Here is a 13,099-nt window from a genome sequence, read left to right on the forward strand (position 1 = left end):
AAAAAATGGGATTCGCGTACCTATTGTACGATAAGCTATTATTGTATTGGATCTTTTTCCTACATAGTCATAGAGAAAATGCCGTGTTAATTCCTATCGTAACTTAAATTAATTTTAACATAGTTTTATTATTTTCTACGATTTCATACATGCTGTGCCAAACAACATCAGTTTATTTTTTTTGTGGTGTCACACGAACTATATATAATTGCAAACATTAAGTGCATCACCCGACAAACCAAAGTTTAAACCATACATTTTGAGACATTAATGGTTCCTCTTGATCCACTTCATCTAAATACTTACTAAATATATTTACAGGAACCATCACCTGAAAGAGAGAAAAAAAAAGAAAAGAAAAAGTAAACGTTGATTAGATAATATAAAGTTTTAAACTAAAATGGCCCCAAACAAAACAGTAACCAAATCCACAGCACATCCCAGGCCAGTTACATACTTACATAGCTAAAAGTGGGCCAGGATATGTGGCCTGGTTGAGAGATTAATGCTATTTACTTACTTGGGTCGGTGGATGCTACAATTCCGGTGTGAGCAAAGTCACAATCAATATCATGATGACCATGGGCCTGATAATAAGAGTTCATGAGGAACGATGCATGTGCTCGCACTGTGTTCGGCTCGAAGCAAGGCCCACCGGGCTGGGTTGGGCTACAGTCGACACCATTACTACAAATGTAATCTATATTGGCTTGAAGTGAAACATCACTAGCATCTGGTTTAGGCACACACCAACGCTTGCCCGGTGTTGATGGTGTCTTTGGTGATGACCTCGGTGTTGATGGCGGTTTTGATGGTGATGGTGATGGGCTAGTAGTCTGTTAATATGAGTATTAATTCTCAAATTATATTAAAAGTATCATAACAAGTTTATGTAGAAAATATTAATATTTAATTTTTGTTTTAACGTAACAATGAGAAAGGTGCAAAAGAGACGTGAGTTACTCAAGTTCGATTCGTTAAAACGTGAATCAAATCACGCTCGCACTTATACTTAAGCTTGAAAAGCAAGTCACGTGACTAGCTTGAGATTTAGTAATAAAGCTCGAAATGAGCATAGCTCGAGCTCGTTCCAAGCTCTACTTTTAAATCTCCACCTTGCGTCCTTGTCTGTTTGAAATCTTTTTATTTTAATAGCAGAATATTTAATTTTATTTATTGAAAAGTATGTGGAAAATGTATTTTTATAAAATTGTTCTTTGCAAAGGAGAAGGAATATCAATAATTGTACTTCTATCAATATCTTATATCTACTATTCCTCTTTTTTTATTTGTACATGCCGCATGTTTTTTAAATATATATGTTGTAATGACAGCGATGTCTCTTTTAAAACCATGTGTTTTATGATATCATAAAAAGCACCTACCTGAGGTCCGTGCATTAATCCAACATCATAAACTTGAGTGAAATCAGGTCGAAACAATCCAAAATTCTTCTCATCCAACGACGGCCCTTTAAGATTCTCATTAAACAATGAAAATATATATGTTTCAAACTTTCGTCCGGGCATTAATGGTGTTCCAACACCGGATGTCACTTTTTTTATTAGCCCACCGTTATAAGCCGCTGCGTTGGCAACATTGGCATGTGTGTTTTGCGGGTCGCCGCCTGACGGCCACCCTGTCTCCGCCACTATTATTTCGACGTCTGGGTAACCTAATTTCTTCATGGATACATATACGGCGTCCATCAGTTGATCGAATTGGTTGGTGTACCTTTGAATTAATAACCAAAAAATTGATTACAAAAGTTACGTACTAAAGAACAAATTTTGTTTTTTAGGTTTTAAACAACACCGTACAAGTGATTGTAATGGTTTTTGTATTTATTTTGGTTTGATGGTGCCTTTATTAAGTGGACATGTGGCGGTGAGTTTTTTTCGAAACAGAAGATATTGAGCTCTAGCTACTCAACACTATTTGTGATCGCGAACATATGAGATCGCATTTTGATTTTGGACTAAGTTGGTCATTCAGGAAAATGAAAAAAAAAAAGATACTTCATTTGAAAGAAGCTTTTAGAATACTTAAGGGTTAAAAGGTAAAATTAAATAAAAAATGTGTATTAACTTTTTTTAAAAGTCAAATATTAAAAAGTTATTAAAAAAAATCAATATAAGTGTTAGATTACCGAAAAATAAAAGAAAAATAATTTAAACTTTCAAAACTTAGTTCCATTTACTCTAGACGCGGTTTTATGTGGGGATGTATCGGTCGGTACCAAAAAATACTTGATAAAAAGTTAAAAACACACGAGTGAATTATAAACTTAATACCGTATCAAACTTGTCAGTTTGATATCAATATATCGAAAATACCAAAACCGAAAAATAAAACCAGTCAAATCGTCAATATCTATACTATATATAATATGGCAATGAAGGGCAAATTAATACGGTGATTTTAAGTAATTTACAAGTATAAAGAAGAACAAAATAGCTTTTGAGCATAAAAACTCACATGCATTTCATATTTTTTTCAAAATATTTCTATTAACTTTAATTAACTTTTGTAAAATTAAAGAATAGTTACAACCTTGATCCTTCATCTTTTATGTATATATTCTTTATATTTTCATTTTTAATCCAAATACCCCTGCGATTTTTAAACGGTCATATTTTTTTCGTACGTTAATATTTTAAAAAAAAAACTGCACCATAAAAACGAGCATCTAATTCTCTTTAATTTGAGTATGATATTGTCATAGTTTTTTTCCAGTTAAAAATAACATTTTACGTATATTTGTTTGTTGTTCGGTTTTGATGGTTTTAAATTAAACCGTGAGCCAAGCTGTTTGCAACGTTTTTGTCGCCGAAACTTAAAACCGGACCATTGAAAATTTAACTCAACAAAACCAAACCATTAGCAATGGTTATTAGTTAGGTTCCGGTTTTGTTTGTACTTCGATACTAAATTGAGTTTAAAATAAGAATTATTAATCTACCTATAACAATAAACGGTTTCACGATTCCCAACGGAAAACACCCATAAATCTATTACCTGATTAATTATCAAGGTTTGTATTTCCCGCTGCATTGTTCGGGCATCCGTCTAATCCGTCTATAATATACCGGTACTCGAAAAAAAATAAAAGAAAAGAACAAATTAAAGCATACCTTTTCCCGGTGGCTTTATCATACAACCCAGCATTAGGCTTGAACAAACAATAGCTCTCATTCCCCGGCGTGTACGCGTAATACGTGTACGGGTTAACCATAAACGCCGACTTCGTCTCTCGATGAAACCGAAGAATCGGTGCAAGGTTCCCAACATCCCACCCGGGTCGAAACGACGCCTTACTAGGCGGATTAGACCTCAAAAGAATACTCAACGAATGCGGGGTAGAAACCTTAACATCTTTAATCCCACTTTTAATTAATGTGGCATGTAGTACTCTCATAGCGGGTACAAGGTGGTCCACAATATTCTGTGGACCCCAGTGTAGTACTTCCGTACCAACACAAATGTAATGTATCTTGGTGATGGGATGGAATGGTTTGATATTGGTGTGGACCCACCTACGGGCGGTCCACGGGTCCGTTAGTGATGGGATGTCCCCGTTGGGGACGGTAACGGAGACGAGGATGCCGGTGTTAGCAAAGGCTTTTAATATTTCGGGATTGGCGTCGAATATTCGTATGCGGTCGATTGTGGTGTTGGATTTGAGGAATTGTGCGACGGTGGATGGGGGTGGGAGGTTGTCGCCAACGGTGCCATAGTTGACGCCGATGGCGGTGGCCGCGGGGACTAGGAGGAGGAGAATGAGGAGGTGGTGGAGGTTGGAAATGAGCATTGTTGTTGTAGATGGAATTTAGGGGTTTTGGAGTGATTTATTGGGTGGAAAATATACTTTGTGATAGTTTGGAGAAAGGTTTAATAAAAAGGGAGGAATCTATTCAATTGAAACTACAAGGGTATGGGTTTTGTGAAAGTAAAGAATCTATTCAATTTGAAACTACAAAATACTGGTTTGAAATAAAGATTAAAGTAACATAATTTCTAACATGTGATGTGAAAGATATAAAGACAAAAATTGTACATGTGATGTCAGTTACTAATTTATTTGTAAGTTGTAACGGTCGAATCTACATCCTTTCTCTATCACAAGCATAGTTTTCAAACTTCAAAGGACCATTCCACTTTGATTGTGTTTTGATTAAATTTATCTTCACAAAATATTTATTGTGAAAAATAATCTTTTAGTAGTTGTTACAATGAGAAAAAATTAATGTTAATCTTTTATAACCGATATTCCAAAGGCAAGAAAGATGTCTTATCAAGGCCGTTTGGGATGATCAGGGCCGTATGAGACACGGAGGCAATGAGGCCAACCATCTTAGGCCTGCTCATCTAGAGGATAAGAATTTTTAAAAAAAATTTATATATATATATATATATATATATATATATATATATATATATATATATATATATATATATATATATAATTGCATTAGACCTAAATTATCAACTTTATGGCCCAATTATCATCTTATCATTTACTTTTTAGATAGGAGTTATCAAATTTAAATTTTACTTAAGACTCAAATTTATATTTGCTTTCGGCCAAAATTTTTTTAGCAATTCTCGCTTCTCGGAGATGGCTCTGTCTTATATTTCTGATATCACTGACACATTATCATTGTAGATGTCAAGTTAATGCTTAAGAATCTTCTTTTACGCGTTATACAAATTAAAGGATAGAACTCACGTAATCTCGATGTCTTTGTACGAATCAGTGTCAGAAAATGAACCATACATAAAGTCACCATATTCCAAAATGATTTTAATGCAAAAGTATTAAAACATTCAATTTTTTTTAATATTGTTGTAACCTGAACATGTAGTGTTTAACCCTAAGGATTCTGGATCATGATGTGTTGAAAAACACCAAGTGATGATAGAGCAAATTAGTAGAGTGGAGCGAAAAGACGACATATTAACTAAAGCGCTTTCGAGTATAAAGTTTATGAAGATGAGGGAATTGCTCGGAGTTGAAGACCTTTCTAATTCAAATTGGGAATTAAGGGTGGATGTTGGGCTTAACTCCTAACTCAAACAAGGTAGTTTGGATTAGGCTGGAACTCCGAACTAGTTTTGACTCGAACTAAGATAACCCTTTTTATGTGATTTGTTCTAACACAACATGCCCGAGAGGGATAAAATGGTAAATGACAACTTGTTTATACATCAAAGGTTGTAGCATATACATCACAGTTTTCTTAAGCATAAAAATTAATCATCATGACATGAAAATCCCTTCTCTGTCTCTCATCATTTTTTTTTGGGCTGGGCTGGGCTGGGCTGTAAGTTGATCAAAGATTGATGTCACTTGGGACTTGGAGGTCATCTCACACAGAAGTTATGGGCCTCTTTAAGTGTTATTGCAAGCCCAAATGATTACTCTATCTGGGGCCTCTATAGTCGAGCCAGGGTGGTTTCGAGCTCGGGCTCGAAATTAAACGGGGCAACTCAAATAAGGCTCTAGCTCGATTTTGAAGTTAAACGAGATTAAGATCGAGCCAACGAGCCGAGCCCGAATCGAGCCGAGCCTAGGTCGATTTTGGCTCGGTTACAAAAATGTTCTAACTCAGCTCAAAATGTTTCAAATCAAGTTTTTTAGCTAATTTTATTCGAGCTTTTATCGAGCGAGCCACGAGCCCGAGCTTCGAGCCACGAGCTTTTTGAACAGCCCTAATCCCCTTCCAGACTTCTAGTGCTGCTTTTGATTGATATGAATATGCTAAAGTTATTAATGTAATTATAATATATGTGCACGAGTGAGTTCATAACACGTCACAATAATCTACCAGGTATCTTTGGTGCGGTGTCAAAACGAATCATTTTGTGGATTAGAAAGATGAACAAAGGCAACTTTTTCAAACAAAGTTGAGTATTTAAATGTGTGAATATAAAAATATCAGGAATTAAAGTAATTGATTGCATGAAAGTATAGAGATAAGTAATAGAAAATGGAAGTGGGAATATATAGTGGACACTTATTTATTAAATTATGTTTATTCTATAATTTACCATTACCATAATATTCTATTGTACTATTTGGTCTATAAAAGTAATAAAACACCATTCTCATGTATTTTTCAAGCCAACGACAAATAAAACCCAATGTATCCTGGCCTAACATTATTTGTTAGGAAAACATGTTGGAATATATATGCATTTGAAAATAAAATCATATTTTTTTCTTACTTTAAACCTTGACAAGTCACAAGTGTACTGTTAAATATAAAATAAATTATATATACAAAAACAGGGTAAAGTTAAAATACAAAGGACTATAAAAATGAGAAGGGTGAGAAGGAATTTAATCCATTGATCTTATATTTGGATGGTGGAGATTAATTCAAGAATAAAAAATAACTAAAAATAGATGAGAAGGGCATGAAGGTAATAACTCATTTATGAAGACTTTCTCTCTCCACATGAAAGGCATATGTCAATTCCCTCGTCATTTTAAAACGTCTATAACTATTTCATACGACGTTTTTTTAGAAATTTTTTTTTACCAAAATAACGAGCGTTTTTTTATCTTTAATATGAATATCATATTGTTATATAAAAATAAAAAAAAGTTAGTGAGTTTTTTTTGTGTTGTGTTATTTGGTTGTCTATTGTGTTTTTTAATTGGATTTTTCTATGCATTGTATTATATATTTTGGTCATTGTGTTTTTCAACTGATACTCATATTAAAGATAAAAATTAAAATAAAGATTACCTCACTGTGTATTTTGTTTGTCACTGTGTCTTTGTGCTCAACATTTGCTTTATGTTGATTGTGTATTACGTTCAAGCCATTGTGTAATCTGTAGATTTCATTGTGTTTTACGTTTATAGTCATTGTGTTATATATATTTGCCATTGTGTCTTACGTTTAAGGTATATGTATTTACCATTGTGTCTTACGTTTCAAGTCATTGTGTTATATGTATTTACTATTGTGTTTTACGTTTAAGGTCATTGTGTTATATGTATTTACCATTTTGTCTTACGTTTAAGGTCATTGTGTTATATATATTTACCATTGTGTCTTACGTTTAAGGTCATTGTGTTATATGTATTTACCATTGTGTCTTACGTTTAAGGTCATTGTGTTATATGTATTTTACCATTGTGTCTTACGTTTCAGGTCATCGTGTTATATGTATCCATTATTGTGTTTTATGTTTCATGTTAATGTGTAATATGTATTCATCATTGTATTTAGTATTAGATAATTTGTTGGTATTTATCATTACATTTACATATTAGTATTACACAACGGTGTTATTAGTATTTAAAAAAAATACAATGATCAGTTGAAAGACACAATGGCGAAAAAACACAATAATAAACAGAAAGACACGGTGATGAAAAAAGACACAATGGTAAGCAAAAGACACAATGATGTAAATTATTTTTTAGTTTATATAACAAAATTATACTCATATTAAAGGTAAAAAAACGCTTGTTATTATGGTGAATTTTATTTTTAAAAAATATCATATGAAAACGTTATAAAAGTTATAAAAAGATGGGAGTATTAACATGTGTTTTGCTTGTGGAGAAAGAAAATGTATACAATTACCTCTCTATCCTTTTTCCTTTGGTCCATACTTGACACATGCCAATTAATTATGACTTCTTATCCTTCTCATTTTTATTCTCTTTGTAGAATAACTTGACCATACAAAAACAACTCATTAGAGGCTGTTAATGAAAAATCATCCCCACAATACACTTTATATGGATGAGCCGAAGATTTGTACTTTTCAATTAGTTCCAAACAAGTGTGCTAAGAAAAGATAATTAAGGGAGTTTAATATTTTTCTATTAGTTGACTTAAAGATGTATAATCTATCTTATATTATCTCAAAAACAAATATACCAAATAAAATATTAAATAACTTAAATACTAAATTGACCATTTCATTAAGTTTGAGCGAATAGCACCTCAACCTTATTAGTTTACATGATTAATTTTATTTTAATTAATTCACATAGTCAACTAACCAATTAACTAAACAAGTTAAAATACTAAGGTCTATCTTCATACTGGTACTTCACGTGGCTTGTGGTTTTGGTAGCGCAAATTTGAACGTTACATAAATAAAAAAACAACGAAACAAAACACTTTGATACACCTCTTTGTCTACTCTATTGACTATATTTTTGGGTACCCACTTTATTTCTCTAGCGAGTACATCAAAATCGAAATACTTTACACCCGACACATTGTTTAAGTAGAACTTAACCAAAAGTCGTTTAATAAATTTTCAAATGATTTTTTCATTTTTTTTTCACGCACTGTAACGAACCAAAATCTATATCGACTGAATTCCCGCCGCACAGGTTGAACCGCACCATCTCTAGCTTTTCAGACGTGCTCAAGTAACAAGGGCCATTCGTTACAAAAACAAGTGTCATAATTCAGGGGCCCTAACTGTAAAGTGACTGAAAAAGTAGTAATAATAGTACAAAACCAGTCAAACTTCAGGAACAGTACGGAACAAATAATAATAATAATATCTAGGGAGAATTTAGCAGCCTCTGTGCTGTCAAATTCTTAACCTTCACTGGATTCCTCAATCCCCACCATTTTTCATAAATCAAAATTTATATATATAAAAAAAAAATTATTCAAGAATTAATGGAAGTGGGTCATCTTTATTTTGGCTTTAGCTTTGTTCTCGAAGGATTCTCAACAAAAAAAATATTAATATTCAAAAGCTAGTAATATTAATTAGTTTGTTTTCATATTGAACACGCATCTGGTGTGGGTTCTTGTTCACACCCGCCAACTGTTTGTCTAAATACCTCTGTGAGCTTTCAACTTTTTTAATACTTTGATCAAACAATTGCAGGCCAAACTGACCAACAGAGCTTTAGGGTTTTGAGTTTTGACCCCATATGGGTTCTTGTTTCAGTGTTCGTTTGAAAATTGAAAGCTCTCGTCTTGATGGTTAGTATCTATCTATCATCTTGAACTTGTATAATGTTTTTTTTTTTTTTTTGTAATAATATGATCTATGATTGATTATGTGAGATGGGTCTGTGTAATTTTGGCTAGAAAGTTATTTATTATGATAAATATTGAACCTTTATGTATGATTATGAATATATGATACTATGATCAAGATTTTGGGCCAAATGATATTAATAGTGTGTTTTAAAAGGCAAGGTTACATCTGCATCAGTACCGCCTAGTCCGAAAAGCCAAGCGGAGATTTTAGGGTCGGCGAATTTGAAAATTTTTAGTTTTAATGTGTTAAAAGCTGCCACTAGAAACTTTCGACCCGATAGTGTGTTGGGAGAAGGTGGGTTCGGGTCGGTTTTCAAAGGTTGGATTGATGAACAATCGCTTGCGGCTGCTAAACCGGGTACGGGGACTGTTATTGCGGTTAAGAGGTTGAATCATGAAGGTGTTCAAGGTCATCAAGAATGGTTGGTAAGTGTGGATTGTTGTGTGTTGTTTGGTTGTTAAATTGGATTTTGGATTAGGGGGGGTGTTTGGATATGGGTCTAACTCTTGATTATTTGAAATTGATCAAGCTAATTTATGAGATTATTGTTCATATTTTAGAAAAAAATGTCTACTTTTTTCCCATAAAAGTGTCATTTTTGATCTTGTTATCTTTTAAACTTATGCTTTTGTCTTATTTCTCAAACCCTTTTTTCTATAAAAAAAATTTTGTTTTTTTTTGTTGTTTTCATTAATCCTATAGTTTTCTCTTGATTAGCTAAAATCGATCAATCTAATTTGAGAGATTTTTATTCATATTTAGAAAGAATGTCTATTTTTCCCATAATTATGTCATTTTTGGTCATTTTATCTTTTAATCTAATACCTCTATTCTTATTCCACATTTCCACAAACTCTTTTTTTCTATAAGAATGTTGTTTTTATTTTTGTAATTTATTTAGTATTCTTAAAACATGGATTTGCCTTTTGAAACTGATTATTCGGTTTAAATACTGATTGTTTTTTATCAACCTAAACAGAGATTTTTTTTTATATTTTTTGAAGAGTGTCTACTTTTTTCCATAAAAACGTCATTTTTGGCCGTGTATCTTTCTTTTAATGCAATGGTTTTTATCTCATTTCGCAAATCCTTTTTTTCTATAATTGTTTTTTGTCATTTTATTTAGTTTTCTCTTATAAAAGCAAATTTTCGCAACTGGTTAGAATGGTTATTGGGTTCAAACCTTGGTTATCTAGAACTGTCAACCAAATTTGAGAGAATTTTATCATATTTGACAGAAAGTGTATACTTTTTCCCATAAAAATGTCATTTTTGGTCGTTTTATCTTTTTATCTAATACTTTTATGTCATTTATACATAATAAAATTTTGTCAAACATTTGTAACATGTGATTAACCGATATAACAACTTCAAACACAAAAAGCATGTGAAGACACTATCCGGTTTTACATGAACAATCTCAAAACGCGCATCCAAACACCCTTTAAAGTTATCCATGCTCTTTGGTACCCAGTGCAGTTTAAGACATGTTATTAGTACTTTCTTTATCTGGTATTAAATTAATATTCTTGCAGGCTGAAATTAATTATTTAGGGCAGTTAAATCATCCAAATCTTGTTAAATTAATCGGTTATTGCCTAGAAGATGATCACAGACTCCTCGTGTACGAGTTCATGCCTCGAGGCAGCTTGGAAAACCATCTTTTCAGACGTGAGTTCTTGATATTACACTTCACAAATTTAATTATCTACATATATTATAATAATTAAATATTGCATTTACAGGAAGTTCTTACTTTCAACCTCTTTCTTGGAACCTTCGTATAAAAGTCGCTCTCGGTGCTGCAAAAGGACTTGCATACTTACATAGTCCCGAAGCTAAGGTTATATATCGCGATTTCAAGTCTTCCAATATATTAATCGATTCGGTATGCCAAAAATTAATGTTCTTACTTAGTTTAGCTTATTCTTTTAAGGTGTTTTGACGTATCTATCCTTTACGTGTTTCAGAATTACAATGCAAAACTTTCTGATTTTGGGTTGGCGAAAGATGGGCCCGCGGATGGTCAAAGTCATGTCTCGACACGGGTTATGGGTACCCATGGATATGCAGCACCTGAATACATGGCCACAGGTAATTTGGATTTTTTGATAATTATTATAAGTAAGGTAGATAATTTGAGTTTAAATGAAACTTTTATGGATAAATAGATTGATTTGGGCATTACTTTTTCTTTAACGGGTGGGTAATGTTATGTTTTAAGGTTAAGTGGAAACATGTCAAACTCGTTTAAGCTCGACTCTAGGGGTGTAAATGAACCGAGCTCGACTAGGCTTGAGTTCGGCTCGTGAGTTGTTTTCCAAGCTTGAGCTCGGATCGTTTATTTTTTTGTAATTGTTTTTATGCATTTTTTAAATTATTATTTTTATGATAATATAATATATATTATGCAGTTACCTTTTTCATAATTTTAAATATAATAAATATTATATAAATAAATATTCCATACATTAAATAAAAGTTATACAAGTAATAGGGTCGTTTAGGCTCGCGAGCTAGCTTGAGCTCGGTAAGTGAAGCTTGGGCTCGGGCTAGTTTATTAAACAAGCTTTACTTTAAGGCCTGAGCTCGAGCTCGTTTAATCTCGGTTTGATTCAAGTTTTCAAGTAGCTGATCTCGAGTCGCTCGTTTGCTAAATGTTGTCTTGGCTCATTTACACCGCGATCAGCTCGATTCAAGCTTTTAGCGAGCTTTTATGAGCGTCTCAGCTCAACATGATTCCAAATGAAAACGAGAAATAAAGTTCATGGTTCTGTCCAACCCGACCCATTTGAGGCCTGAGCTCGAGCTCGTTTAATCTCGGTTTGATTCAAGTTTTCAAGTAGCTGATCTCGAGTCGCTCGTTTGCTAAATGTTGTCTTGGCTCATTTACACCGCGATCAGCTCGATTCAAGCTTTTAGCGAGCTTTTATGAGCGTCTCAGCTCAACATGATTCCAAATGAAAACGAGAAATAAAGTTCATGGTTCTGTCCAACCCGACCCATTTGCCACCTGTAATATAAAGTATAAACCTTACTGCAGTCACCAACCATATTGAACAAATATAAGTGATTTGCAAGCTTTCGCGATCTCATTTTAAATCTCACATAATTCTCTTATATTAATTATGAAGGCCATTTGACCGCAAGAAGTGACATATACAGTTTTGGAGTCGTTCTCCTCGAGCTTTTAACAGGTAGACGGTGCATTGACAAAAACCGTCCATCCGGTGAGCAAATACTAGTCGTGTTTGCTAAACCGTTTCTAACCAGCAAACGAAAGATTCTACATATTATGGACCCGCGCATCCAAGGCCAGTATTCTTCCGCTGTTGCAACACGGGCCGCCTTACTTGCCATGAAGTGTCTCATGAAAGAGCCCAAACACAGGCCCGATGCGGAAGAGTTGGTTAAATCATTGGAGCAGATTCAAGAGCTGCAGAAAGCTTCTGAAAGTGCTAGAACTGAACCGGTTTGGAAAGATGATGATAGTAAAGCCGGTTCTAGTTATCCTAGACCGGCCGGTTTGACTAATGGTGGTGCTTAAGTATTGTTTGGTTATGGTTTGTGTAACTTGGTCTAAAATGTGGGGATGATTTTAGTGTACAGTTTTGACTCGTTATAATATGCATTAGAAATTGGGCCATTTGTGTTCAATTAGTGTGTAGCTGTGATTAACGTGACAACTAATTTAACTTTTAATTATAATTGAATTTTTTTAAATAAATAAACAATTTATATTATATATTTGTATTTAATTAAACTATATGTTTATAGTTAGTACTTTTTTAATTAGAATAGAACACATTAAAAGTAAAATAAACATTGGAAATCATTTTGGCTCTGCATGGTTGATGGAAAGTTGTAAGAGAACACGATCATCAATCATAACGTTATTAATTAGAAGTTTAATTAACAACAAACATGTTGTTGCTAGTAACATGGATTAGAAGTAACTCTAGCTATCAATAACAACTTAGGCTATCGAGAGTACATGTACATCAAGAGCAACAACTAAGTTACAGCTGACATAATCATTAACAGCTAAATTATTGCTCGT

General features: G+C 33.3%; 2 protein-coding genes across 3 annotated transcripts; one reads left to right on the plus strand and one right to left on the minus strand.

Annotated features, from left to right (window-relative positions):
- Positions 1-484: 484 nt before the first annotated feature.
- LOC143596873 (glucan endo-1,3-beta-glucosidase-like) lies at positions 485-4,066 on the minus strand. Its single transcript, XM_077075535.1, has 3 exons — positions 3,135-4,066; positions 1,386-1,734; positions 485-836 (listed from the first exon to the last, which is right to left on the minus strand). The coding sequence occupies exons 1-3, from the start codon at positions 3,809-3,811 to the stop codon at positions 513-515; spliced, it is 1,350 nt and encodes a 449-aa protein (XP_076931650.1). The 5' UTR covers positions 3,812-4,066; the 3' UTR covers positions 485-512.
- A 4,513-nt stretch (positions 4,067-8,579) lies between these two features.
- Positions 8,580-12,711, plus strand: LOC143596875 (receptor-like cytoplasmic kinase 176). Of its 2 annotated transcripts, none has more exons than XM_077075538.1 (6): positions 8,580-8,978; positions 9,198-9,464; positions 10,575-10,710; positions 10,785-10,927; positions 11,010-11,133; positions 12,174-12,711. In XM_077075538.1, the coding sequence occupies exons 1-6, from the start codon at positions 8,976-8,978 to the stop codon at positions 12,584-12,586; spliced, it is 1,086 nt and encodes a 361-aa protein (XP_076931653.1). In that variant the 5' UTR covers positions 8,580-8,975; the 3' UTR covers positions 12,587-12,711. The 2 variants fall into 2 exon arrangements, with proteins under 2 accessions (XP_076931653.1, XP_076931652.1); XM_077075537.1 differs by having other exon boundaries at positions 8,583-8,978; positions 9,193-9,464; positions 12,174-12,710.
- The last annotated feature ends 388 nt before the right edge of the window (positions 12,712-13,099 follow it).

This window comes from Bidens hawaiensis, unplaced genomic scaffold, assembly GCF_021521415.1.
Source record: "Bidens hawaiensis isolate Kalapana, Puna unplaced genomic scaffold, B.hawaiensis_p1.1 tig00047335_1, whole genome shotgun sequence".
NCBI classification, from domain to species: Eukaryota; Viridiplantae; Streptophyta; class Magnoliopsida; order Asterales; family Asteraceae; genus Bidens; species Bidens hawaiensis.

Bases quoted from the DNA above. Each gene is read 5' to 3' on its own strand.
- LOC143596873 (XM_077075535.1), bottom strand. From the start codon at position 3,811: ATGCTCATTTCCAACCTCCACCACCTCCTCATTCTCCTCCTCCTAGTC. The intron at 1,735-3,134 runs GTATGCTTTAAT...ATTAATTCAAAG, and splicing joins GATAAAGCCACCGGGAAAAG to GTACACCAACCAATTCGATC. The intron at 837-1,385 runs GTAGGTGCTTTT...TCATATTAACAG, and splicing joins GATTAATGCACGGACCTCAG to ACTACTAGCCCATCACCATC.
- LOC143596875 (XM_077075537.1), top strand. From the start codon at position 8,927: ATGGGTTCTTGTTTCAGTGTTCGTTTGAAAATTGAAAGCTCTCGTCTT. The intron at 10,711-10,784 runs GTGAGTTCTTGA...TTGCATTTACAG, and splicing joins GGAAAACCATCTTTTCAGAC to GAAGTTCTTACTTTCAACCT. The intron at 10,928-11,009 runs GTATGCCAAAAA...TACGTGTTTCAG, and splicing joins CCAATATATTAATCGATTCG to AATTACAATGCAAAACTTTC.